Raw genomic sequence first — 27,917 nt, 5'->3', positions numbered from 1 at the left:
AATGATCCCCCTCTGTGTTATTATCATAGTTCAGGCTAAGAATAAGTAAGAATAGGCCCCCCTTGTCTTCCAGAGCAGCAGGACTTTCCTGACATCATTGAAGGCAGCATGAAGCTGAGTGGCAGACATGCTCCTCACGCCCTCTCCTCTTTCTTGCAGGGTAAAAATAATGACAAACTGTTGACATGTGATGTGACATATTGTGTTACTTAATGCGTTCATGAAAACATGCGTTTTAATGTTGTCTTTATTTTTTTAATAAAATTAAATCCAAAGCATGTACAGTGTTTTGCACACAAATGTGATGGGCAACATAAAATGCACGACAAGGAAAATGTATACAGAGTTTTACCTGATTATGTCATCAGTATAACAATCAATACAAACAATAAGATCTCAGCATCAACTATCTACCTGCACTGCACATCTCATTTAAAATCACAAAGCATTTAAACACTTACACACAAGCAGTGCATTTATATTCTATATAGGCCAACTGAACAAAAAAAGTCTAAACTGTTGCATAAAGAATACACAAAGTAAATGGGAAAACTTCAGAAACAACTTCACACTTTTCTGAATAATCTGATACACTATGGACAAAAGGCACATTATAGACTCACAAAATTAATTATTTTGTGCGCATCTGAAGAGCTGTCATCAGCTTTCCTTAGCTTAAAGTAAGGTGAAATTACATTATTATAACATAGGCAGAACTGCAATTTAACTGCATTGTTGTAATATTAAAGCCATGCTGTAATTGAGCACTAAAAGAAAATAACACTATTATATATAAATGGATCTATCTAACATCTCAGGGGAAAATATCTCTTATTTTCAAAATTCATTCATTCATTTTTCCCTGAGAGAAAATGCCACTCTGCATCTAAGTACATAAACAGCCACTTATACCTTAAAAAACATTTTTGAAATCCTAAAACCTCAAAATATTAATTAGTAATACCTGATAGGTCTCAATGATGAAATTGAATACATTTTGGTTGTCTGTTATGGTTGCAAACACAAATTTAGATGCAGAAGTCATATATTAATAAATGTCAGGTAATGCCCTTTAAAGACAAACAATAATGGAACAGTTTGAATCTGCAAAGAAGTGGCATCACTAAATAAAATGTGACTATGAACGGTATGGTGATGTTTGTGGCAGTATGGATCCATCCTACTCATCCTCCTCAAATGTCACTTTGGCGTCATCAGCGTCCAGCTGCAACACATGCAAATCAGGTTACAACAAGAAAATGTACATATGAAATGACACGAAGAGATACATTTGAAAAATATAGATAAGCACTTACACATTTTATTTCCATGGCAGAGAAGAGCCTGCCAGTCATGAACATGCGCAGAGGAACGGTAAGAATGAGAACAAAAGGCAGAGCCAGAGAGAAGCTGCTCATCTTCACCGCCCAAAGTACACCCAGGCACACGAGCTGGATCAGAGTGAACAGATGCATTCGCATGGTACTCACCTGTACAAATGACAAAAATAAGAGTGAGAAATGCACTAATTGACAAGCTATATGGTAATTATTACACCATTAGACTTAGATATATAAGAAAAAGCAGGATGGGATACATAATCTAATGCAAGGAGCTGTGAACCATTGGCTGTTTTTGAAAGTACCGTTAACAGGTCTGGGAAAGTGAGTAAAAATGAAAGCAAGGTAAAAAATGATCACAAAGATATACAACAGAAGACACAAATGTGAGGCACAAAGCTACAAAGACATGCAAAAAATAGCAAATAGATTAAAAATTGTAAACGATACTAAATACTTTTTGTGCTCTGAGGAAAACTGTCTAACACAGTGAGTTAGCTTCAAAACATGAAGGTGTACTGCATACAAATTATTTGTGATTAGCTGATAAGTGTAAAATAAACTGTATTGTGCTGAATAGATACCCTGGTGGCATAGGCATCAGGGGGATGGTATTTCTTGGGAGTAATGAGCAGAAGGATCCTGTCCCACATCTGGATTCCATTTAGAGAAGTGATACCCATATAGAGGAAGATGCCAAACAAAGCAGTCATTGGAATCATCTTCAGAATAGGCTCCATGTAAATAGAAACTCCTGAAAATTGGCATGAGAGGTAAAATGGTTATTTACTCTGACTCTGAAGTGCCTGCATCATTGCTGTAGATGGCGGCACTTACCGATCATGATGGCCACAATCATGCCGCTGACCCTCTGCTCAATCACTTTCTCTATCCCTGGTTTGGGGCCCTTAGACATGACAGTGAGAGCATTGGCGTGGGTGACAGATCGCACAGTGGCAGCACTCAGCCAAGGGACTCCAAAGATAGATGCGATTCCTCCCATGGTGACCAGGATGAGAAGGTCCCAGTGGAAACCCGACCCTTTTACCATTTTCCTTTCCGGTTTGCTCACAATCAGCCTGGGATTCACAGAGAACATTGAAAACAGAGATTTCTTTAATATTTTCTTTTTAAGTAGTTGAAATCACACAAACTAATACTGTATTCGTTTAAAGTGTCACTCACGTAGTAATTTGGGACTCAAGGAAGATGAGGATGAAGACAAGCACTGCAGGTATACAGCTGGCACCTATCATCCAGCCGGGGAAAGGCTTCTTTTCTCCCATGGGATTGATAAACCATCCCCTCACCATGGGGTTAGTCACTTCAATACCTTTTGGCACAACCAATTTCTATGAGAAGACAGAGTGATGATGCTAATTAGAAAGACAGTTAAAGGTAGATTCTTTGGACTTCCATCATACATTTTGAGAACTGGTTGGATTCAGAAAATTTATGCTAATGGGACAGACGTGGAGGGGGCAAGTTATCTTGCTTTCTCTCTAAGGGTTAGTTTTAAAAAGATAAGTTTAAGAATGCTAAACATGTGACATTAGAAAGGGTTTTGATTTGTCTTTGAATGTAGACACAGCTCTAACTGATCTCAAGAAAGACACATTTCCATCTAATTTAGGGAATGTTTAAAAGCTCTGCACCTGATCACCATATAGGTGCAACTGGGTTAGAAACACTGAGCGTGTCAGATATGTATTTGACTTGTGATTATTTGCACACAAAGACATGGATACTTTTTAAATAACTATTTTTATATGCTCATTTCCACAACACTCACCTGAGTGTAAGCATCTGCAATGCTGATATCTACTGCAATCATGAAGAAAATAGCAATGGGGACTCCGAAATCTCCAATCAAACGACGAAGCTAGTAAGAAAGAGAGCAAAGGACACAAAAAGGTCAGATTCTCAGCATCTAAATAAAGTGTTGAGTTGGAATACTTCTCTGTTCAAGACTTGATCTTACCCAGCCAGGAAGGAAATGGCCATTCTTAAATTGACGGAAGAAGTATGCAATGAAGAAGCAGCCAAACATCAGGCACATAGAGAGCAGGGCAGTGTTGGGGTATGCCCTTTCAATTTCAACCTTCTTAACTGTTACATTTCCATCCGGATTAACCTCAACATATTCCGTCATGACTGGGTGGAAAGGATTGTCCAGTGTATCATTCAGATAGTCATAGTTCAGGATCAAAGGATGGGTTTTGAAGATCTGAAAAAGAGAAGGAATAGAATAGAATAGACCTTTATAGTCATTGTACATGTACAACGAAATTATGAGAAAGTACAAGAAGATAAAGCAAATAAGACAGTTAGAGAAATCAAATTAAACCTTAAAGAGCTTATTGAAGGTCTCGTAGATGAAGATGAGAGAGATGAGGATGGAGAAGATTTCTTGGGTGAAGCGGGAAATGTATCGGACCAGGAAACTGCCCTCCATTGCCACGATGAGAACCACGATCACTATCAGCCACATACCCACCCATATGCGGCCTACGATGTACTCAATACCCTGCATCTTGCAGAACTGTTAAAAAAGGAAAAAAGGAAAGGAAGTTTTAAAAGTAGCCTTTAAGAAACTTGAGTTTTTGAGTTCTGACATGCAACAACTTTTACATACAACAAAAAAAGCTTCCTCAAACACCAGCAATGGTCCGGAAAAGCCGATGACAAGGACTGGCTGGGCGGCAATTAAACAGAAGAAGACACCCTGGACGGCAGTGGAGATCATAAGCTCTGACACGCCCATCATTTTTTCCGTTTTGTCAGCTGGGTGCACACAATAAGGATGAATATTAATGAAACAAAGCAAATTTCTAAAACGAGTTAAGAATGCAAAATCACACATTTCTCTCTATGTCGCTCTCTTTTACCTAGAAGCCCTCCGAAGGTGATGGCTGGAGAAAGGGCAGCGAAGTAAATAAAGATGACGGCAGCAAGAACCTGAGGGTTCACAGCATCTGTGAAGTCGCTGATGTAGTGGCGGTAACGGCGCTTGATATCCTTCACCATGCCACCAAAAGGATAGCCCGTTCGGACCAGAGGATCCTCCTTTGGCCCCGGTGGAGGTTGCAGAGCTAGAGAAACAAACAAATCAAATAAATTTTATTTACTGCCAAAATCCTTCAGTTCTTCCTTATGCATGAGATTCTTTTAGAAATCTTTTTTTTAAATTTTGGTTTGGGTTTTTTTTGTGTCCATTTTTTCTTTTTCTGTTACTGTGTACAATAAATTAAATCTATAGGAGTTTCATATTACTCCCCAAACCTCATTGGCTCATTTTGCTGTTGTAGGTGTTGTAGATTTCTCTTTTTAAAGGCCAAATAGGAGCTTCTTATTTTAGTTGTATGCTGACCTTTCACCCTTTCTCCAAAGGTAAGACGGGGGTCTGTGGAACGGAGTCTGTCACTCAACAGTTTTTTCTGGAAGTCAATCACCGGCTCCAGCATTGCCTTATCTTGGATCTGAGTGGGAGGAATCACAATGCTGCAGTCCATGAAGTCAGCGATGGCATCTGTGATCTCTTTTGAAGTCTGAGCCAAGTGAGCTTCCAGGCAGAACACCTGACATAGAAACAGATATAAGTTTTTATTCACCTGAAACCAAACAAATGAGGTGTCCTTTATTTTGATTAAACTGCGCAATTTCTACAGAGGCATGTTTCCTCTTCTTGCTCACCCAGTCGGCCAGCAGAGCACCCACGGCACGACCGCTTTCGCTGTAGTTGATTCCACTGTGGCTGGGGCCCACCAACAGAAATATGAAGCGAACGGGGATAGAAGACTCCAGGACAGACTCCATCACTACAGAGTCACTCAGCCTGATGAAGGCCACCGCTGGTTTCTGCAGGAAGTCCAGTTTACCTGTGAGAAACACGCACATTTTGATATATCTGTTCCAGAACTAGGTACAAAAACTGAAGATAAATGAATGGGAAATCAGAAAAAGTTAGGCATACCTGAGAGGACAATTGAAGCCTCTACATTGTCAGAGCTGTCTCTCTGCAGAGAGAACAAGTAAAGTAGTAAAACATGTAAACTCTGCTTCACTGACAATAAATAAATAAATACACATATAATAATCTGCATAACCTCCCCCCAAATTTGTACCTTTTTCGTGACAGAAAAGGTCTGCATCTGAATATCACCAAAGGGAGTGACCACAGGTCCCTCAGTTTGACTGGAAGGACAAATCAAATGAGCAGTCATGTTTAAGAATTTGGCATCTTGCAAAAGAAATATGTTGTATGGGTTACCTGCGTTTCATCAGGAGAACTCTCATCAGGTCACCATGATCACTGGAACGGATCACATCCTTGTTCAGCAGTTCATCAACCATTTTCTCAACCACAGCAGACAGATTGCTGGCATTCATGTCAAGGATAATAGCACCTGGGGAAATGTAACACAGGTTTTAAAGTTTGATTTTATTCAGATATAAACAGTGATTTGTGTACACGTTAAGCTCCATACTCACCTGTACTCATGGCCTTGCGGACGTGGAGCAGGCTGGTAAAAGTGAGATAGGAGACATGAGAAGGACCCCATTTTCCTGTGGCCTGGTTAAAGTTTTCCTCGTAGCCCACCCAGCGGCCAGTCTCCTGCCAGATGTTTCCCTCGAGCTCATTCAGCTCCACATAGGCCTATGATAATTCAGTGTGATTAGTTGGTGATTCATTGGTGAATTTTAATAATGGATTTGAAACACTAAAAACTGTAAACTAACTTGGGCATCCCCTCTTGTTGTGGCATTGGTATTCAGATTCAGAAAAGCTGAAATAAAAAGACAGAGGTGTGATTTGTACGTAGGTATATAAAATCAAACCACAACACAGAGAAAACACAGACTTTAAGAAGACTTTACCCTCTGAATTGGTGGGAATGATGATGGGCTCCGGAGATGGCTCATCCTCTTCCACCTCCTCCCTCCCCCTCTCAAGGTCAAAGTCATCACTCTGACCTGGTATGGTCCTAGTGATAGCACCAAAGGAAAACACTATTTAAGATCAGGGATCATCATGAATTCTGCTCAAAAACACCTTCTGACATCACATCAAGTCTTACAGGCAAGTCGTAAAGACAAGCAAGCAGTTGATCTTACATTTTATAAAGTGATTAAATATAAATAAAAAATTACATTGCCTTATCTGTGTTTTTAGAGAAATTAACTTTGAAGTCAGTGATTGCATTTAGCAAAACAAATATCTTTCCTTGATTAAATCAATCAAACCACTCACACAGTTAGTCTGTCATTAGTGTCATTCTGAAAATGGCCACAAGATGGCAGGCTTGCTCAACTAATTTGTTAGCTGCTTTGTAGCGTAACGATGATTGGCTGTGTATCTCATGGCTGACCTATAAACTTAAACTACCTCTGCTACCCGGAATTCATGATAATTAAACATTTGTCAGTGTGTGAGCTTTTGTAAGAGGCATCCAGACCTCTCTTTCCTACATGACTTAAATTAAACATAATTGTAAACTATGGCTATTGAGAACAGCCCAACATGCTGTTAGGCAGGCCCTATAATTGTAAGCAGATGCCCATATATTACACCCAGAAGGTATCTCGCAATATACAAATGTCTCTTTTTGATATTTTTCTGACCATCTGATAAGCATCATTAAGTTTATGTGCTATTCTGTTGCTAAACTGCGATCAAGTAAATGTGGGTGTTTTCACTTGCAGTGCAACTGACTACTGCTATCGCTGTATCTGAAAACCTAAACAATTAGCCAACAGAGCCTAAAAACCTCACAGCCTTACTTTGTGATGGAAACTTAACAGACAAAATAGTTTGATTAGAACTTGACCTAAATACAGTCATGGAGGAAGTTGTTGGGGCAAGAGTATGCTCATTCTCAGTTGAGGGCAGGGAAGGACCCACTTATCTTATCAGAGACACCACAATTTCAACATAAACATGGACTGCAGTTTTGCTTAACGACGCCAGGAGGAACTCACAGCATCACTGGAGAAGGGAAGGCTGAGCCATTGACTTCATACGACATGTCACTGCCCTAGATATGAGCAAAGTTGTAAAAGAAGTCATTGAAACAGCTGGATGAAAATGGATTAAAAAAAGCGACATAGATTTTAGATGGATGAATGAATGGATGTAAAATCACAAAACAAACAACCTCCTCAAAAGTTAAGTTGTTTTCCATGGATGTCGGCTTATCTGTCCTCCCAGTTTTCAGATACTTTCATGCATTCCCTAAGGCAGAGGATGAATGAACATATACATAAAAACACATGGGATAACTAATAAGAAATAACAACACCTCACTATGGACTAAGCGCAAGACAGGTATTTTATCTGTTGGGATTTCTGGCATACTTTGATTCCCTAAATGATCACAGTAAAACCTGCTTTGATCTTCTTTTAGGGAGTTTCAATGAGGAATCCATCATATATCATCCTCGTTCGTCAGCAGAGTTGCAGCTGAGGGCAGATAATCAACCAGCCGTTAAGAATATGAACTAGGTTACAGCTGAAAAAAAGGCCCTACAGAGTCTTATCTCTGGGTTACACCCTTCAACAAGACACATCTCTTATCCTCAACAGCACTACAGTAATAATTTTCAAATTTTGGACTATTTGGTATTGAACCATACATTATAGAAAAATGTAGATGTCATAGTAGTTATTATAATATCTAACTGTAAATTATTTGAGTGAAGTGTATTTCAAGTTTTCAAACAAACGTACAAGTCTTGCACTTTTGGTATAAATGGCAAAGAAAATATTTGTTGTTGGACACCTAAAAAAGTAGAAAAATAAAGCCTTCATATTACACATCTACTCTATATCTGATCTGAATAATAACTTTGCAATTCTTGGAACAAATGACATTAGTTAGTTTAAGTCTTAAGAAGGCGTTGTCATTTGCTGATAAAGATATTTTTCCCGGCACTGAAAATATGCAGATTATTAAACATATAGTCAGAATAAGCAGTAATATATATTTTAAACAATAATAAAAATCTAAACATTTCATGCATGTTCTATCATGCATTCAAATTAACAACAAAAAGCTGAAAAATAAAGCAACAAATATAAACAACAAATATTTTCTTTAACAAGATTACCAGAAAATTACTCAAGCAAATGAATTAATTTCACTCTAAACTTCTTACAAACATGTCAGAAACATAAAAAGCTTGACTCTATGTTCCTACTGGAGTACATTCTGATATCCATCCTGTTTGACCCCTTCCCTGTGGATTATTAATGCTAAAAAGTGTGTCTGAACCCTACAACAGGAGGTAACACCCCTACCTGTACACAGGTACTCCTACCTGGTTTCCAGCACAGGAAATAGGCCGATCACAGGCCAAGCCGTTCTGTCAGCTTCGACAAGCCCGGCGACAAAATGAGCCAGAACAAGCGAAAAGACAAATACAGCAAGAAAACTAGAGTAGCGGGAACACCCATATGAAACTACGTCGACCGTAAGAGGTGCAGTACCCTCCTGGTCCTCTGGTTGGCTGTTGGGGCAACCTAACAAGGAATGGGTGGGGGGTGATAGAGACAAACATGGCTATCAGCCTTAGACACCTTGACATAGGGATATCCCAACCCTAATTTGGACGATCCGCCCTCTCAGCATGAACCAAGTCTGGACAGGGACAGCATGAAACAGCAAGCTGTACTTCAGCTTGTCGAAGGAGCACACATGGGCCAAAGAGGGTAAAGAAGGGGGCAATGTACAGTATCAAGAGCAGAGCATCTCACTACGTCAGTTTGTTTACGTACTGGGGATTCCCTCAAATTAGGGGTTGATGTGATGTGATGGGAACACATTAAACTCAACTTTTTTTTCGGTTACAGCCTTCAAGCTCACCTGGTTTGTCCCTCGAACATGTCATGTGGTATCAACAGGGTGAGACATCCTCAGCAGTTGCCTGGCGGTGGAGGCTGGTAGCTGGTGATAGATAAGCTACACATGGATGTGGCTAGACTGAGAAAAAGTGTAAAACAGATGAATAAAGACACAAAAACAATAAGAGGAACATAATTTTTTTCAAAACATGTGATAACAGCTCGTGGAAGAGCACTGCTAATGAGAATTTACTGCAGTGCAAGTCCAAAAACAAGTGCAGTTATCAGTCAACACACAAAGTAAACTGACCGTTTTCCTGTTCACAAGTCTTCTGGGGTAAAACCAACCATACAGGCAATCTTAAAAGCACTCCTGTTGGCATTCACTTAAAGCCACAGAACACATGATTGTCATCACTGATAAACTAAATGCATTTTTGAAGGCTTCAGTATCAGTTCTGTATTAAGATATGTGACCTGGGCCCAAGCCAGCATCCCTGCCAGCATCTGCCAACGCCAGCCCCCCTGAGCCTGCGTTCAGTGTGAGTAAAACTGATTAATCCCGTGTGTTTTCCCTGAGACAGCAAATTCCAATCATAAGGCTCTTTCCAGTTTCTTAGCAGGCCAATAATAAAGTGGTGTTTTCTCTTTATGAGTCTGCAGATTTACAAATTAGGTGTTCTGTTTCCGAGAGGGAAACAGAACACAATTTAGCAAAACATGTATAATATATAATGTGCTTTATGTAGCTTAGTTTAAATGTTATATTACTCATAAATACTTGTATATTAACTATCTGGCGGCCTGGTATCTGGCAAAGATAGTGGTGTCCATTGATATCACTATGAAACTATGAATGAACACATATGGAATTAAGTAGTAAATAAAAAAGTGTGAAATGATTCAAAACATGTTTTATATTTTAGAAGTAGCCATTCTTTGCTTGGAGTACTGCTTTGCACACTCTTGGCATTCTCTCGATGAGCTTTATGAGGTAGTCATTGTTTTCCGACAGTCTTGAAGGAGTTCCCTGAGATGCTGAGCACTCTTTTTCCCTTTGCCATCTCAACAGGGTTTAGGTCAGGTGACCATGGAGGCGAGGCCATCTGGCGCAGCGCTCCATGACTCTCCTTCTTGGTCAAATAGCCCTTACACAGCCTGAAGATGTGTTTGGGGTCATTGTCTTGTTGAAAAATAAATGATGGTCCAATTAAATGCAAACTGGATGGGATGGCATGTCGGCAGAGGACGCTGTGCCATAGCCATAATGGTTAAGTGTGTCTTCAATTTTCAATAAATCCCCAACAGTGTCACCAGCAAAACACCCCCAAATCATCACATCGCCTCCTTCATGCTTCATGGTGGGAACCATGCATGTAGAGACCATCCGTTCACCTTTTCTGACAGGGCAGGTGGAACCCAAGATCTCATATTTGGACTCATCAGACCAAAGCACAGATTTCTACTGGTCTAATGTCCATTCCTTCTGTTTCTTGGCCCAAACAAATCTCTTTGCTTGTTGCTTTTCCTTAGACCATAAAGCCCTGATTCACACAGTCTCCTCTGAACAGCTGACGTAGAGATGTGTCTGCTGCTGGAACTCTGTGTGGCATTTATCTGGGCTCTAATCTGAGTTCTTAAAGTAATGATGGACTGTCATTTCTCTTTAGTTAGCTGATTGGTTCTTGCCATAATATGAATTCTAACAGTTGTCAAATAGGCTGTCAGTTGTGTACCAACCTGACGACACAACTGATGGTCCCAGCCCCATTAAGAAGGCAAGAAATTCCACAAATGAACCCTGTGAAGTGAAAACCATTTCAGGTGACTACATCACGAAGCTCATTGAGAGAAGGCCAAGGGTTTGCAGCGCCGTAAACAAAGTAAAGGGATGGTGACTTTCAGGAATATAAAATGTAAAACATGTTTAGAGTTATTTAGCAATTTTTTTCTTTGCTACGTAATTCCATATATCTTGCGTCGTATATTTGATGTCTTCAGTACGTTTACAATGTAAAAATATAAGATAGTATAAAGTAGTAAAAATAAAGAAAAACCATTAAATGAGACGATGTGTCCAAATGTTTGACTGGTAGTATACATACAAAAAAACTATAAATAATAAACAGCCTGTACCAATACCGGGGTCTGAAGTTCTGAGACTACCGCTGAAAATATATGTAAATTTATATATACGTGTATATATATGAATTTACAGATACATGAGGAAGTCAGGAGTGGCAGAGAAGTATGTGAGGGTTACGCAGGACATGTAAGAGGACAGAGAGATAGTGGTGAGGTGTGCAGTGGGAGTGACGGATGGGCTGGGATTACATCAGTGATCAACTCTGAGCCCCTTGTTCTTTGGTGATGAATAGGCTGACAGAGGAGGTCCGGCAAGTCTCAGTGCACTGTGATGGTTGCAGACAACATTATGATCTATAGTAAGAGTTGGGAGCAGGTGGAAGAGAGGCTGAAGAGTTGGAGGTATGGTCTGGAAAGAAAAGGAATGAAATTCAGTAAAAGCAAGACAGAAAATGTGTGTGAATGAGAGGGACACTGGTATCACAGTGAAGATGCAAGGAGCAGAGTTGGTGAAACTAGATGAGTCTAAATGCTTGGGGTCAACAATCGTAGACAATGCACAGTTGACAAAAGAAGAAGAGAGTTCATGCAGGGTGGAGTGGGTGGAGACGAGTGTCGGGGTGATTTGTGAATGAAGCATAGCACCAAGAGTAAAAGGGAGAGTTTACACGATGGTAGTGAGACCTTCTATGACAAATAGTTTGGAGATGATGGAACTAATAAAAAGACAGGAGACAGAGATGGTTTAGACATGTGAAGAGGTGGGATATATTGGACAAAAGATGATGAATTTGGAGCTGCCAGGCAGGAGGGAAATGTTTATTAGAATAATCAGCTTAAACATTTGAATGAAAAGTTTATTCTGTGAATTTAAAAAATTCTTAGCATTGGTTTGGCTTCAATGACAGCACCATTTGAGCTGCATAGGACTCCAAGTCAGAAAGATGTGAAAATAGTAAAATGCACTCATAAAGAAATCACTGTAACATATCTAAACAGTAGAAACAGAAAAACCGTGTTTGTCATTTGTGACTGTACTTGGATGCAGTCCTTTAAGATAGACACATGTCAGTGTGCTAACAGGGGCACAGTGGCAATGCTAACATACTGAAACTACCAAGACAATCTAATTAGAACTAAAGTCAAAGTCATCTGAGGCTGCATCAAAGTCAGGGGCTCAAAATAATCATATGTCTAATAAGTGTATCTATCTGCTCTACTTTGATTTTTAAAAAATCAGACTTGTGGTGTACATTAGAGTTTTTTTTCAAGTTTTTAAGGACTCCCCTTAAGCTGACAGTGTGAGCTCATCAAATATGTCTTCATGCCCACCAGCTAGCTAGCCAGACAGTAAACAGTAGCTGGAGCATTTTTTGAAGTGAGAAGTGACTGATTTCAAATGAGAGTTTAGAAACACTGGCAGAACTACTAGCAACAATGTGTTTGTTTTACGGGCTTAAATTGCCTTCATGCTTATATATGGAACTATGATTATGCATGATTATGATTTTATAGCTGCTCTTGGCACCACGGCCAGTGGGTTGTGAACTCCTGGTTGATGACCTGGCATTGAAGGAATAATAATTGTCTATGAGAGTAAATACATAAATATACTCCACAGTGAGGGAAGTGGGCCCCAGCCAAAGACACTGTGGCACTGTTATCAGCAATTGTAGAAGCTATCTGCGGTGGCCATGTTTCTACGCATACAGTATACAGACACTCCCAGGCTTCATATAGCCTATTTGATTATGAATGTGTGTCCAAAAACACACTTTCATAAACTTTTAGGGAACTTCAGGAAAATGTGACAACAACATGAAAAACTTTCCATTTGTGGTGGCATAAAAATATGTGAAATAAAAGATTGTACAGACTTGGAGGAGAGCCTCATTATAGCAGTTTGAAAATCTATAACTCAAAGCAGACTTTTAGACTTCTTAGTCTGAAAATGAAAGATAAAAGAGAAAGAAAAAAGAGAAGGGGAACGTTTGCTGAAACACAACACAAAATGTTGAAAAACCCGTTTGCAGTTATGTGTGAGTGAGCTGTCTTACAACATATTTATGTGTACAGTAAATATGAAAAATATTCATCTAGCGTGCCATCTGGTTTTTGTAGTCACATAATTGGTTAAATGGTGTCACCTGAGTCAAGACATCTGACTAAAATATATGGAAGGTGACACTTAAATACTCTTTAGAGGCTCTGCACATTTTCAGTGCCCTTATTGGAGCACTAAGGCAGCACAGATGAGCTCTATCAGGATTACAACAAGCAGGCTGATGGGAGTTATCATTGCAGGCCAGAGCCAAACACCAAAGACACACCTAGACAAACTATGCAACACTTGATTACACAGAACACCATTTCTTATTAACAAGCAGTAAAATATTTCAATGCATTTCTTTTCAAAATAAAAGCCTAATCACATTTGTGATTCAATTCATAATTACATTAGTGACCTTTTAATATTTGCCTTCTAAAGTTTGCTAAATCTACCAATCCATAAATAATGAGGCCCAACATTAACTTTCAGCACATTTGTTAAGACTGTGTGAGTCTTCATAAGCTTATGAATGGACAGTGTCCTCAGTGCATACATACAACCTGAAAATGCATTCAGAGCCTTGGCTAATAGCATCACCTTTTTATGTATAAAAATATAGCCAAAAAACAAAACAAAACCTCGAAGGTTGCGAGACTTTTTCAGACAAGCAGTTTCCTTATTTGAATTCTCTCCGCATTTGACTTCAGGGTGACACTCTTTGACAGAGGGTATGCTGGAGGCAAAATACTTGTGATGGTAGTCTTTGTTGAGTTTGGCGCCCCTTAGTGCAAAAAGTATGGCAAACAACTTTAGAACTAAGTTTTATTTATTTTTTGTCTCTAGCTCTGCTTCAGTATCTTTATGCCACATGTTGTGCCAAGAAACCCACCAATGGCAGGTTCCATCTGATCTGCCTGTTCATGATAAATAAGTAATTATTTCATTTTCCTATTGAGGTGAGAGAAAATAAAAAAAACCCCCAAAACAATTAGCATGCATAACAATAGGAAGTAGAAACCTGGAGAACGGGGTCAGTGATTTATGTGAGGTACCCTTAACAAGTATGGCCCTACACCCATTTGTGTCAGAGGACAGAGACAAAACAGGAAAAGCCTGCTGAAGTCGTGCTGTAAAATAGTTGGCAGTTGGTGTGCGATCCTCCCTAGAGGTTGACAGCCTCGGCCCACAGAGGAAAAGCTGTTTTGCATGCAACGAAAAACACCTGGTTACCAGTTCCAAGAACCAAATACGTGTGAGGACAACAATCACATGCAAGAATTTTAAGAAACCCATTAAAGATAATAAGACACCTTTAATTGTGAAAAAGTGACACACGCAGTACTTAAAGAACAATTCCCTTTATTTCTTGCTCCAGTTTTAATATCAGAAAACAGTGCAAAAGGATTTATGGAATATGAGCTAGCATCTAGTATGTGAGCTTCATAGACCAGCTGGTGATGGCCTTTAGAAACACACATTGCATGCGAAAGTACTTTACCGAAACAAATTAGAGCAGAAACTTGGCTAAGCTCAGTTGCTGCAGACAATAGCATCATTACGTCCAACCGTTTTAATGTTGTACTCCTTTCAAATTTGATATGGATTTAAAAGAAAAAAGTCAAGATTCCCTTTGCATCCACCAAGCCACAAATATGACAATGCAAATCTATTCAAAACCAGCAGAGTGAATTACTACTTTATGAAAATGATGAAATATCATAAAAATGCTTTAGCGACAAATCATTATGCATAGTGTGGTGCAAAGATAATGTATTTCCATTTGTATTGTTCCAACAAAAAAAACCCCAAACAAACCTACAGTGAGAAACAAAACACAACTAGTCGGGTAGAAAATGACAGGCAATAGGACAAAAAGGTGAATTCCCTCCATATCATCTGCAACATCATCTCCCTGTCTTTGCTCCTGTGATGAGGGAACTCCAGGGACAGATACATCATACCATAACCTTTAATAGTTGAAGCAACGGTAATCATTAATACCCCGGAGGACCACTATGGGAACAGAGAGAGGAGCCATGAGGCAGAGCAGAGTTTGGTTTACTGCTAGTGCTTCTCTTCTGGGTGTGTAAACCACAGCTGCACGGTTGTGTAGCAGTAGGGAGGTTTACATGATGACGCATGGAGCGCGGCTTTTGGTGATCTTCTGCAAAGGTTTGCCATCATAAGCATTTTGAATCGCGTTCATGACCTGTGCCAAGAAATACACAGTATAAGTGTACAATGACAATAAAGGGCTATTCTTTTCTAATTGACATATGATAGGAAAATTGTATGCACAGTACTTACGTCATCCTCATAAGGGAATCCACCAGTTTCAAGCTTGGAGAAGACAAGCTGCCCATTGATTTCAATCTCAAAGCTACCTATAACACAAAGAGCAGCAGAAATAGTGAACGTGAGAATGGCGCTTTGATGATCTAAGCTCACAATAAAGGGAGGGGTGGAATTTAAGGCTGGAGCTATGAACTCGTGAGTTCCAGCTCCAGCTTTATCTGCAGCGATCAACGATGACTTACCGGTTCTTCCCACGAAACCTGTCACGTCCGCATCGTTAAACTCACCCTTGACAACACAGGCGAGCTCACGATAGCGGGGCTCGTAACCTCATCCACCACTAAATTAAATAAAAACACAGGTGCGTAAGAAAATCATACTAGCAAAAGCAGAATCAGCGCTCCTTACTTTTGGCTCAGGCTGCTGCCTGCGCAGGCACCTAGCTTAGCTATGAGCTAGCCAAGAGTGAAACTGTGTTTAAACTGACAACAGACAAAAAGTTAACTGAAAATATAAAGAAAGTACGTAATATGAAAGATAAATACCAATATTCCACTCTGACTTTGACCCCCATCGTCGCCGATCCTCTAATGACCACAGAGCTCCGATCGCCTGCTTTGGTAACCACCGATTGTGTAAAACCAAACCGGAAGAGGGGCGGAGCTTATTTAGCCCACAAACCAAGGAAAACCCGATCTGTCGAGAGAAGTCCGAGCACAGAGCTACACAATACATTTCTTTCTTTAAAAAGAAATAAATGTTAAATTAATTTTTTTAAACAATAAACTTTAACTAATTATGTTATTTTGAATGGCTTAACCGGAAGTACTGCATGTAAATATCATTGTTAAAGTGCAGAAAAAAAGAAAATAAAAAAGTGCAACGTTAGTGTTACACATTAATTATTTGAAAGCTAATTAGAGTTTTATCTATTGTTTCGTGGTTTGGCGGCACATTTTATTTGATTTTATTCGCTCATCAGGCGAATAAAAGAATAAATAGAAGCAGGAAACAGAAAAACCTAAAATTTGCAGTTAATTTGAATAAAGGCATTTAGTTACATGGCGACACTACAGGATCCCCAAAAATGAGTGTGATTATGGTGTTAGTTTTCTATTTTATTTTTTCCTTTTACAATGTAATGTCCCATGATTGCAAAATTACTTATTAAATGTTTTAACCCCCAAACCTCTCTGAGTATTATGAAAAAAATACAGTTTTTGTTTGTGTGGAGTAAATGATAAATGGTTATTGGTGTTTATGGCAGGCGTGTCTCATTGCTGACTGCAGATGACCTTCAGACTCTACACACTACCATGACTCCTTCAGTGTCTGCATTTTTCACACAGAGGCTGGAAACATGGAGTAGACGTGAGAAAATGATGATTGTTTTATACATTACAGGCTTATAGACGGCACAGATTTGGAGATGGCAACTAGCAATCTGTCAACATGTAAGTGTTAATATATGATTCTCCTTATTCACCACAAAACGTACACAATTATATCTGAAACCCAAAGACTCTGTATTATTAGTGTCATGAAATGATTTCTTAATGTTTCATTAACAAAGAAATTGGTCACAATGGATTGATTAGTGATGTTTCCACATTGTTTTGTTCATTTTTGTTCACTATAGTTTCATTGATAAGTAGCATGGAGTTTAATGCTGTTATGTAATACAGTGTTGACATGTTTCTGTCATGGTCCTGGGTCGAGTGACCCAGTGTTTGAGTTGTATGTATCTTTTGTATTTATTTGTGCCTTAGCTTAGTTCACCTAGTTAATTTCTAGGTTGCTGTTTAGTCTTGTTGTCTCCCCCTGTACTAAGTCTCCCTGGTTCATGCGTCATGTCTGCGTGGTTATGTTTAGTTCATGTCATGTCTAATATCCATGTTTCCTGTTTTACTCTGAAAGTCTGTATTCAATGTCAGTGTATTTAGTTTCACCTCTCCTGTCGTTAGGTTCATGTGTGTCAGCTGTGCTCCCATGTGTGGCCACTTCCCCTGATCATCCCTCATGTGTATTTAGTCTCTGTGTTTCATGTAGTCTGTGTCGCGTCGTCTGTGTTCCCACCCTCCATGTTGTCACAGCCAGTCTTAGTATTCCTAGTTACGGTTTCCTGTGTCTTCATAGTTTTTCCTAGTTATACTTTTCCAGTTAAGTCATAGTTTAGTTTGTCACTGCGTTTCTGCCTTGTCTGCACTCCTTATCACCAGCCACAATAAAGGCTCGCTTTCAGTTAAGTTTACTCCAGTCTACTCTCGTGTGTTCGCACCTGGGTCCACCACACACACCACCGCACGGTCTGCCTCCTCAGATCGTGACAGTTTCTATTAATCCATGATGAAAAAAACCATAGTCAACCATAAGGTATATAAGCTTTAATAAATCTTTCATGCTTCATATTTACTCATTTTTATACTTGCCTCATGTTCTAATAGCTGTTTCATTTATCCTTGGTTAATTTCTCTATTTTTTTGTTTGGAAGAAGTGTCTTTAAAGCGTCTTTTAGTGCAATGCTGAATCAGGGGAAACTGCACCCATCTGTGATTCAAAGTGGCCGCGCCCATAATAAAGCTTAGCTTTAAGGCCCTATCACAGAGAAAATGGATGCGTGATATCATAATTTACTCCCGCACAGTTATCAAGAAGGGGCTAATTAGTTGTAGAGTCTGAAATGATTTATCTTTATCAGGGTGAAAACATGTTTTGGGATCTCATATACAAAAATACTTTTAAATTAGTCTGCCTTGTTCTTGTTGTTTGAGATACATGCATTTCTGATTTCAGTCTTTTTGATATTTTATGTCATGGATGGGAATTCATCAACAAGTAAAACAGAAGATTTTGGGATTAGCTTTAATATCTTCGTTTTCATTCTTGCCTCTTTTCCTTAATGTGTATTTCTATTTTTCTTTGTTAGTGGATGGTTGGTGTACATCACAGTTAAAGATTGTCCTTCTTGGTGGCAGAGACTCTGGAAAGAATGCTGTAGGAAACTTAATCCTGGGTAAAGAAGAGTTTGGCACAGAAGAGAGGACTTTATGCTCCAGGAGGATTGGGAAAGTGTCCGAACTGCGGGTCACAGTTGTGAACACTCCTGGCTGGTGGTGTGACTCCAGTGCTCAGAACACACCTAAGCTGGTGAAGAGGGAGATCATAACCAGCGTTGCTCTCTGCTCACCAGGCCCACATGTGTTCCTTATAATAATTAAGGCAACCTGTGTCTTGTCAGAAAAGCGTCGGAAGGCTTTGGAGGAACACGTGGCCCTGCTGGGCGACGCGGTGTGGAGTCACTGCATGGTTGTCTTCACCTGTGCTGAGAAGTACAAAGACACAAATTCAGAAGAGTATGTAGAAAGTGGGGGAAAGGCCCTCTGTTGGCTCAGTGAAAAGTGCAGCCAGAGGTGTCACAGTGTTGTCCCGAGTGATAACTCTCAACGCACAGTGCTGCTGGAAAAGATACAGAAACTTGTCACAGAAAATGGAAACTGTGTGTTTGAAATGCAGGAACATTTTTTATGGGTGAATGAAGAGGAAAAGAGAGAGATGGAGGAGAGGACTCGGCTGAGGTTAAAGAAAATGAAAAAACACAGATCTCTGATACAAAGTGAGTTGATGTGTATGTACGTATGTATGTGTGAAAGTTATTAACACATTTGTTGAAATCTTAAAAAGATGAAAAACAGAAAGTAAGAATAATCTTCAGTGAAAGAGGAAGTAATGGAAAGACAAAGTACTAACACAGAGACAAAAAGACTCATTAAACAAGATGACAGTGAAAAGGGAAGACAGGAGAGAAAAGTAATTAATACTAAAAGCAGATAATAAGGGAAACACTGCAGGTGTAGCAGAAGGGATAACAATGAAGTCAAAGTGGGAACTAAATTCTGAGACTAAAAGTCATCATGTAACAGAACATTAGGTAATGACAAAGAATAATAAAACAGAAGTGCAAAAAAAATAATCTTCAAACACTAGACTAAAAATAAAGACCAAACAGAAAAACAAAATGAAATATATTAAACAAGAATCCAAAACTCAAAAACACAAAACCTAGACCCTGACAGTAACATGCAATCCAGTTTACTGAAACTGTGTGTTTTGGAAAACCCTTCGGGCAGTTTTTGCCCTGACGCAACTGGCAGATGTCATGTAACCATTTTGCAAAACTCAAAACCACAAGAAGCAGAAGTTTAAAAAAAAACCAAAACAAAACAAACCCTCACCATGCACAGATGTCATTTCTCCAACTGAACAACTCCAAATTACCTCTATTTGTTTGTTAAATTGTGATACAACCTATATAACCCTCAAAATCTCATTCTCAACAAAACTGTTTGTCTGTGCTTAAAATCACACAACCAGCTAAAATCATAAGTGCTGAGGACTGATTACACACTAAAAAAACAGAACACAGTGTTCACTTCCCGTAACCGAGGTCTTTCCAAATTCGTGTGCTGTCTTGCGCTTGTACAAAAGTTACAACACACGAAATAAAAATTTCCCTACGGCAAATTTAGAATCATGAGTTAACTTTGCAGCATATTTTTTGTCTGTGGGAGGAAGCCATGATGACGGTGCAAGCTCCACACAGAAAGGCTCCAGCTGACCACCTGAAACCTAAAACCCCGCTGTTCATTACTAACCATAGCTGGCATCAACCCTTAACTTCCCTTTTCTGGCCCCACACTCAACTGGTAAGCTGTATCAGTAGCAAGTATGAACATTTATTTTAGTGATAGTTGTGTTTCTCTTCTGCCTCACATTATGCATTGTGCATCACGAGTGAATCCCTTTGCCCAGTGTCTCATAGTGAGCTATTAGTGTACACAGAATTTGATTTAGACAGTGGGAGTAAATGTTTTAGTAATTAGGAAAAAAACTGTACTAGTATCAGTAATCTTCCAAAACAGCTGAGAGCTTTAAGAAAGAGGTCCTTTATATATCCTGTGATGAAACTAGAAAGTTCAGAAAGCTCAATCCGTAGCCGCTCACAGCAGAAAACAGTGCTGGCTACGAAGTATATGTCCAAGAAACTTCCACTTACTTTGACTGCTTCTTTGCTGACCATCGCCACCCCAAATGTCATCTGGAACATACACTTAAAATTGTGTCTGTGTAGGTGTGTTTATTGTGTCAATATAAACACAATCTACTTAACCAACCCTTGTTCTTCTTTACTTCTCTCAGATAAGTCAAAGGGAGTTACTAACATCAGGATTGTGCTCCTTGGAGCTAAGGGTTCTGGGAAGACTTCAGCACTCAATACAATCCTGGCAAGAGAGAACAACCCTAAACCCATTAGGACAGTTCGTTGCCAGGCTGGACAAGAAATGGTGCTTGGGAGACTGGTAACTGTGGTGGACACACCAGGGTGGTGGATGAACTACTTCTGTGATGAGAGCTCCAACTTTGATCGGGGGGAATTGGCGCTGAGTTCGTATTTTTGTCCTCCGGGACCTCACGTATTTCTGCTGGTGATCCGTGTGGACAGAGCATTCACAGAGACCTGCAGAAGAGCAGCACAGGAGCATCTAGATATGATCGGTGAACACATCTGGAGTCACGTTATCCTGCTGTTTAGTTTTGGGGACTGGCTCGGAGACACGCCTATTGAGCAGTACATTGAGAGTGAGGGAGAAGCTCTGCGGTGGATTGTTGAAAGATGTGGCAACAAGTGTCATGTTCTGAACAGTAAAATGAAAGATAAGGAATTTCAAGTCAGGGAGTTGATTGCAAAGATTGAGAAAATCATCACTAGCAGTGACAACGGCTGCTATTATAAACTAGAGAGGAAAGTGTTGGACCAGCTGGAGGGGACGATGCGAAGAGAGAAAGAGAGAGCCAGAGAAAGGCTAATGAAGAAGAAGAAACAAAGGCAGATGGCAAGAGCTCAGCTGGGTGAGTTGGATAATTAACAAAGGCAACAAGATCTTGTTTTACTCATTTTAACAATATTTAATTTAGCAGTGTGGTTGCTTTCTGTTTCGATTTTTAGAAATCAATAAATATATAACACTTCTGTTTGCCAGAGAACCTCGAACCTTTGACAGAGCTGAGAGTCGTGCTCATTGGTGGCCCAAAAATAGGCAAAAGCTCCTGTGGAAACACCATCCTCAGCAGAGACTGCTTTGACACGGCTGCTCAAACTACTTCCTGCACTGAAAGGAAGGGAAATATCTGTGGCAAGATGGTGGTGGTAGTAGACACACCAGGCTGCCTTTCTGTGACATCGGACTTCTTGAAGGCAGCCTGTGCTATACTTCTGGTTGTCAATCTTAGCTCGTCGTTCAAAGATACCTGGAGGAAAACCTTGCAAAAAGACCTGGAGGCAGGTGGAGATCAGTTATGGAGCAGATGTATGGTCCTGTTCAGCTATGGTGACATGCTGGGTGACACAAGCATCGAGCAGCACATTGAAAGCGAAGGAGAGCCACTGCAATGGCTTGTTGAGAAGTGTGGGAACAGATATCATGTTTTAGACAATAAGAACTGGGGAGATGGAGCTCAGGTTAAAGAGCTAATTGATGTGATGGAGGAGATGCTGGTTGATGAGAGGGCTCTTGTTCACAGAGGTGATCACATGTGGAAAAGTTTTGCTTCAGCTCAAGAGCAGCAGATAGGCACAGAGCCACTGTGCAAAAGGGGACCAGAGGATTTCATGCGTAGCAGACCTGAGCAGTCCAATAACTGTGAGTAAACTTAATGAAACTATTTCTTTTATATGTCTTTTGAATTTGCCAATGGGTTTAAAGACTATTAACAAAATGAAAATAAGAGAGCATTATGAGCTAATTTAAATAGTGAAAGTAAAAAAAAAAAAAGCACACGTAATAAACATCACAGAAAGTAAACCACAACTATACATAACTATACAATGAATAAAAGATAGTGTGGACTTTTTGTTGCTCACAGGAAATCACATCAAGTGTTATTATTTCCTTCACAGTGCCTGAATCTCTCCCCTATCGATCACCAAACCTCTCAGAAGATTGTTCTCAGTTAGTAGCGTTACCAGCAGGAAGAACCATAGAGTTGGCTGAATGCATCATTGTGGACCAATATCACTTCATGTCCTATATATTCTCTCTGCTTTCTGGCAAACAAGTACTGAGGTTGCCAAAAGTGACTCAGCATGTCCCATCTCCTGCTCCTCACAACCACCTGAGAGTGAACAGGGAGGGTCACATGGATCCCATCCCACGCAGACTTGAAACAACGCATCTGGTTTCATCTCAGACACAGAACGAGGCATGTGTAGAACAAGATTTGATCAGTGTGCAATCACTCTGCCATCCTGCACTGATAGAGCGGACTCTTAGGAGGGTCTCTGAGTCTGGAGGCCTGCAGACATTCATTGATCAGTGGGGCAACAGCAGCCTGGAGGAACTGGAAGCCTTCGTTGACTTGCACTTTGAGATTGTGTGGGAAGAAGCCATGAGATCATGTCAGCCGCCTGAACCAAGCCACGCCGTGCCCGAGCAGGATAATGCTGTTGGGGAAGCTGGAGAGGAAGTGTTTACATCCATTCACAGGAAACTTTCAAAGCTGGAGCTGCTTGAGGAGATAAAGAGGGATCTGGCAGAACAGAGAAAGCGCGTGGAGCAAATCTGGAGGATCATACAGCAACTTGCATACGAAATCAAACAGGGCCGTAATAATACACGCTAATAAAGGGGTCTCAGTAATAACAGAAACAAAGATCAATAATAAAAGCAGAGAATGGAAGAGAGAAATTGGTATTTTATCGAGTGAAATAAAAATTCAGAAGCAGTTTTTGGGAGGTTTATGTAAATAACAAGAAAAACTAAAGCAGATTTTATGGTTTTTATCCACAAGATGGAGCTATTGTATAAGGGAAGGTTGGGTAAACTATGGTCCTCTCACTCATTTAACTTTTTTTCATGGAAAATATTAGAAATGGATTATACAAATAGTTTCTGTCATCATTCATTAAATCTGATGTAACACACTGATGACTACACCTCCAGAAAAAAAGATCAAAGGTTAAAAATTGTTAGAAAAACATTGAAAATTGTCATAAAATCAAGGAAAAATGAAGATGCTGTTTCTTAAGTATACCTTTACTTACTTAAAACAATATTCCAACTTCTATATAATAAAGTGACAGTGTTTAGATTGTAGATTTACAACAGGCATCTTTAAAAATGTGTCTAGTAGACAATGCCACAAGTGAGCGCATTTTAAATAAATAATTATGAAAATTCTTGTTTAAATATGGAAAAAGACAGTTGAAGATCTTGATAATCACAACCTAATGCTGTCCAAATATCTTTCTCTTTTCATTATAATACTATAAGAGCACAACTTAGGGAGGAATCTCTGTAGCGTTGTAATGAAAGCAGAGAAGATTGTACGTCTAAATAAAGAATATAGCTTCTTGCAGAATCGTTAAAGCCTTCAAAGATTTAGAGTTGCTGTGTTTGCTTATGCAGGTGTCTCCACGTCTACTTCACCCAGTTTATATTCAAACACTCCAAAATCCAAGAATCTGACAATGGTTAACAAACAGGAAGTCAATCCTGCTTACTTTCTTTGCAGAGAAAATAGAGAAATTGCAAAGCTTACATTTAAAGCCTTTCCCCCCTCCAGTCTTTATCAAGGCCTTTCAAGTGAGTCACACACAGACAGAATGCAGAGGCTGATAGGGCTCTGGCAAAGTAATGCCGTGAAAGTCCACTGCTTTCAAGGCTAACTCTCAGATCTTTCCAAATATACATGTATGCCAACACCAGGAGGCGGGTAGCAATTTTTGATGTAGGTAAAGTTTATTGATGTGTATTCTGAACCTAGATGCAAATATGAAACAGCGATACATCTGACATCTGAGGCCTCAAAAGTCTGGTGTGGTCATTCTTCCCAAGCAACATCACTGTGTTTCCATTCTCTGTATTAAACACGCATTATTCAACTTTGCAAATAGGTGTCTCCACATGGTAGTGAGAGATAAGACACATGCTGCCTTCATGGCATGGTAATGCTTTATACTTTTGCCTTATTACAATGTTACTAGTGCGCAGAAAGCTATGTGATGCCAGGGCACGGATTCATGGATTTAGATGAGACATGGGATACAAATTTAAACCCCTACCTGTGGTCTCTTTGTGTGAGCCTATTGTAAAAAGGATAAAAAACAAGTGATGAAAAATCAGTAAGGACAAAAGTGATCATGGTGACTCACTATCCTATTTTGAGTGACAAGAAAAAAAAGTCCACAGCCATATCAGCTAGTCTGTGAGTTCATATTAGTAACCTAAGGCTGGTGGGAAGAGCCCTAGTTTTGCTGCTATTTGATCATAAATTAGCAAAGTGTCGAAACAAACCAACATTTTCACTTGAATGTGAAACTAGACAATAAGCCATATGTAGGGATGTGATCATGTGGACCAAAGTTCAAATTCAATTACAGGACGGGATAGTATCCAATAACTTTTGAGGCATTTCACACTAACCGCACATGCTGACCCCACTGTGGCCCTAGAAGAAAAATTACAGGATCAGCAAAGAATTTGGGATTCATCCTTTGGGGATGGAAAATGTCTTCAGTTATTGAGATACCTCAGTCACGATGAAAGCAGTGGAATTATCAGCTGGCCTCCAGGCTAAAATGGACTGAAGCTGTGCACCCATGATTTGGCAACAGATGCTCCAACTCTGTAATCAGTGAAACTGGCTACTGAGAACAGGGCATAAGTGGCACATATATACTGGGAAAAACAAGCCTTATATCACAGTGGCTATGCTGAATGTGGGGCAAAATGCATCTCTTTAGTGGTTACACCTGCAGCACACTTTCTGTATTAGGACTGCACACACCTTATGTGAAAAAAAAGAAAAAGAGAAGACAGGTCTGTTTGAACTTTTGGCACAAGCACACCTCTTATGAGTTGCTCTCATGCCTGATGGATCCACGGATGGTCGGCATATGCAGAGCATTCAGTGTAGCAACGGGGTCCAGACTACAGAATATTTATCATGACTGCATTTGAAAAAAAAGATTGATTTGAGAAACATTGCAGAATATATGTTGGTCTCCAGGAAGATGACAGGTATTAACCTCTGGATGCAAGGTTTTAAACACACTATGACCTGCACAGTTGTGTGTATGGTCATGGCTGTTTACTCATCTAAAGTTTTTTGTGCATAAAGACACACAATTGTCGTGGAACTCCTGGATAGTAAGTTTTTTCAGTGCTTGTTACTGGGCTTGTTCTCCGATTGCAGCATCACTCACTCTCCTATCATCCACAATTTTATTTTGTCATGGATTTTCCTCTGCCAGCCTCAGCTCTGCACTCAAACGTGTACTTATTATGATAGCTATGAAAAAAGACAAAGAAATCTAAATGTAGGGATCCAGGACAGGGATGGAGACTTTTCGAGGATGGAGTTACGGGAGGCATAATAGCAAAGAAGTGATTTGTCGGCAATCATGGTCTATTTATCTCTGTCAGTCTTCATCTTGGCATTTTCTCTCTTTGCATTATACCTTTTCGAATATCATTAGTCCTTCAATCCTCTCTCCCTCCTGTCTTATCATCTATCTTCCTCTGTTGTCAACATGTCATTCCTCTACTCTATTCTCCCGCTGCCCATTTTCTCTCAGCCTATTCTCCCTTTTCTATCTCTCCACATGTCTTTTCTCTCAGCCGTCCCATTCTCTCTGCAGGTCTCCATCTCATGGTCTCCCCTTCCTTCTCTCAAATCAAGTCGTGAGTGTTCAGCCCTCCCCTCTCATTAAGGGAGTTCTGTAGCCCAGGAGGAAGTGCAGTAGAAATGGATCCCCCCCCCCTCTCTCTCTTCGTTGTGGAGGCTGTTCAGGAGACAATTCTGAGCCCACATCCATCTCCATTAGTGGGACAGCACAGCGACCGGCACGACCCCCCCCCAGCCACTGCCCCGTGTCACGTTTCACTGCCTGCTATTTTTCCAGGTGGAAAGAGAAAGCCGGGCAGAGGGACGGCAGGGTAGATGCTGGGAACGGGTCTAGAGAAGAAGGAAGAGAGGAATGATTTAGACCTGGAGTAAAGAAATCATCCGTCCTCCACTTCTTTTCATGCTCTGATACACTGACTTCCCCTGGGGGTGATGTCTGGGACATGGCGCAGTGTCGACCAGTGCACCTCAGCGGGAGTACTGAAACTTTCTACCTTTTTAAAGAAAGTCTGCATGATGATCTCACAAGTGCTTTAGGCTTACATAGCTAGTACAGCACAGAAACAGCTGCTATTAGGCCAGGTCATGTTCATGCGTGCTACAGCTAAATGGTGAGTTTAGCATTAATCCAACAGGATGACACTTACTTCTATCAAGGCCGTGATTAACAAAGGCTTTTCCACAGAGACATACAGCGTATTTAAGGGATTATTTTAAATAGTAACTTTCTCTTTCTGTTTTTTCTCTTTAAATTCCACAGTTATGCCACTAAATTATGGGTTTTTTTCTTTTGGGGCTGTTCATGGCAATTTAAAAAAATACTTTGGCTAATGTTAGATTTTAGTGTTAACCAGCAATGGTTGTGACTCATGATTTCTAGCACAGCACAGTCATAGACTTGCAGTAGTAACTTTCTGTGAATCCACATTCCATCCATCTGTTCTCTACCACCTATCCTTATCAGGCTAGAGTATCCCTGCTACCACAGGGCGAGAAGCAGGGTACACTGTGGACAGATGGCCAATCTGTTGCAAGAGTAACACAGAGAGACAGACAACCATTAACACATTAACACCTATGGGCCGCGCATAGACTCAACCCACTAACTCTTTTGGACTGTCGGATGGAGCCAGAGAGAAGATGCAAACTCAACACAGAAAGGCCAGATGGTGGAGTGGAACTTGCTGTGAGGCAAAGCACATGCTATCCACGTTTTTGTGATCGATTTCATTTGCCACCAATCTCGTGAATTTTTAATGGAAAGATTTTATAACTTTTGACTGTAGTACCAAGAAATCCTAGACTGTGTATAAAAGACTGGTGTAGCCACTGTGATGTTACCTGTTTGTTAGTGAGGTCCTGTTGTTGGTAAACGTGAAACATTTTACCTTTTCTGCAATGGCAGAATCAAGTGAAATTGTTAATCTAATCTGCCAAAACAAATGACATTCCCATTGTTCTCAGCCGTACTGCAGTTGAACCTGGTCCCAATCTTCAAAGCAACTATTCCAAAGACAAACAAGACTGCAAATTTATTGTTTATTGCAGTAATTCTGGTGTGGTCTCAAACCCCCATTTCCCCTCGTGTGACTGTAGCATTATTGTGCCTGGAATCAGAATTTAG

The 27,917-nt window shown here is 40.1% G+C and overlaps 4 protein-coding genes across 5 annotated transcripts; 2 read left to right on the top strand and 2 right to left on the bottom strand.

The window, feature by feature from the left end:
• Window positions 1-233: 233 nt before the first annotated feature.
• Window positions 234-8,791, bottom strand: slc4a1a (solute carrier family 4 member 1a (Diego blood group)). 2 transcript variants are annotated; one of them, XM_084925287.1, is made up of 21 exons: window positions 8,638-8,791; window positions 7,496-7,572; window positions 7,320-7,375; window positions 6,219-6,325; window positions 6,081-6,127; window positions 5,832-5,997; window positions 5,611-5,746; window positions 5,465-5,534; window positions 5,314-5,356; window positions 5,034-5,218; window positions 4,711-4,918; window positions 4,229-4,432; window positions 3,976-4,124; window positions 3,688-3,882; window positions 3,322-3,567; window positions 3,133-3,222; window positions 2,526-2,692; window positions 2,178-2,419; window positions 1,925-2,094; window positions 1,317-1,490; window positions 234-1,225 (listed from the first exon to the last, which is right to left on the bottom strand). In XM_084925287.1, exons 2-21 carry the CDS (start codon window positions 7,520-7,522, stop codon window positions 1,181-1,183), a joined length of 2,727 nt encoding a protein of 908 aa, XP_084781413.1. In that variant the 5' UTR covers window positions 7,523-7,572; window positions 8,638-8,791; the 3' UTR covers window positions 234-1,180. The 2 variants fall into 2 exon arrangements, with proteins under 2 accessions (XP_084781413.1, XP_084781412.1); XM_084925286.1 differs by having other exon boundaries at window positions 8,658-8,791.
• Window positions 8,792-14,657: 5,866 nt separating this feature from the next.
• Window positions 14,658-16,283, bottom strand: LOC146388168 (migration and invasion enhancer 1-like). Its single transcript, XM_084925285.1, has 4 exons — window positions 16,156-16,283; window positions 15,853-15,950; window positions 15,623-15,699; window positions 14,658-15,524 (listed from the first exon to the last, which is right to left on the bottom strand). The coding sequence occupies exons 1-4, from the start codon at window positions 16,182-16,184 to the stop codon at window positions 15,441-15,443; spliced, it is 288 nt and encodes a 95-aa protein (XP_084781411.1). The 5' UTR covers window positions 16,185-16,283; the 3' UTR covers window positions 14,658-15,440.
• A 2,144-nt stretch (window positions 16,284-18,427) lies between these two features.
• LOC146388167 (GTPase IMAP family member 4-like) lies at window positions 18,428-19,485 on the top strand. The gene has a single exon (XM_084924840.1). The coding sequence runs from the start codon at window positions 18,428-18,430 to the stop codon at window positions 19,265-19,267; it is 840 nt and encodes a 279-aa protein (XP_084780966.1). The 3' UTR covers window positions 19,268-19,485.
• A 1,343-nt stretch (window positions 19,486-20,828) lies between these two features.
• On the top strand, window positions 20,829-24,683 carry LOC146388166 (GTPase IMAP family member 8-like). Its single transcript, XM_084925284.1, has 3 exons — window positions 20,829-21,517; window positions 21,649-22,308; window positions 22,566-24,683. Exons 1-3 carry the CDS (start codon window positions 20,950-20,952, stop codon window positions 23,285-23,287), a joined length of 1,950 nt encoding a protein of 649 aa, XP_084781410.1. The 5' UTR covers window positions 20,829-20,949; the 3' UTR covers window positions 23,288-24,683.
• Window positions 24,684-27,917: the final 3,234 nt, after the last annotated feature.

Source organism: Perissodus microlepis, chromosome 4 (assembly GCF_051167445.1).
Source record: "Perissodus microlepis isolate ML-2025 ecotype Zambia chromosome 4, ASM5116744v1, whole genome shotgun sequence".
Taxonomy (NCBI): Eukaryota; Metazoa; Chordata; class Actinopteri; order Cichliformes; family Cichlidae; genus Perissodus; species Perissodus microlepis.
The sequence above is the reverse complement of the archived record's forward strand: the minus strand, read 5'-3'. Positions and strand labels throughout refer to the sequence as shown.

What these genes read in the sequence shown, in the direction of transcription:
- LOC146388166 (XM_084925284.1), top strand. Translation starts at nt 20,950, where the DNA reads ATGGTGCTTGGGAGACTGGTAACTGTGGTGGACACACCAGGGTGGTGG. An exon ending in GATGGCAAGAGCTCAGCTGG is followed by an intron (nt 21,518 to 21,648) that starts GTGAGTTGGATA and finishes TCTGTTTGCCAG; the next exon opens with AGAACCTCGAACCTTTGACA. An exon ending in ACCTGAGCAGTCCAATAACT is followed by an intron (nt 22,309 to 22,565) that starts GTGAGTAAACTT and finishes TTTCCTTCACAG; the next exon opens with TGCCTGAATCTCTCCCCTAT.
- LOC146388167 (XM_084924840.1), top strand. Translation starts at nt 18,428, where the DNA reads ATGGGAATTCATCAACAAGTAAAACAGAAGATTTTGGGATTAGCTTTA.
- slc4a1a (XM_084925287.1), bottom strand. Translation starts at nt 7,522, where the DNA reads ATGGAAAACAACTTAACTTTTGAGGAG. An exon ending in CTTTGGAGAAAGGGTGAAAG is followed by an intron (nt 4,433 to 4,710) that starts GTCAGCATACAA and finishes TTGTTTCTCTAG; the next exon opens with CTCTGCAACCTCCACCGGGG. An exon ending in TTGAGGAAGCTTTTTTTGTT is followed by an intron (nt 3,883 to 3,975) that starts GTATGTAAAAGT and finishes CTTTTTTAACAG; the next exon opens with TTCTGCAAGATGCAGGGTAT.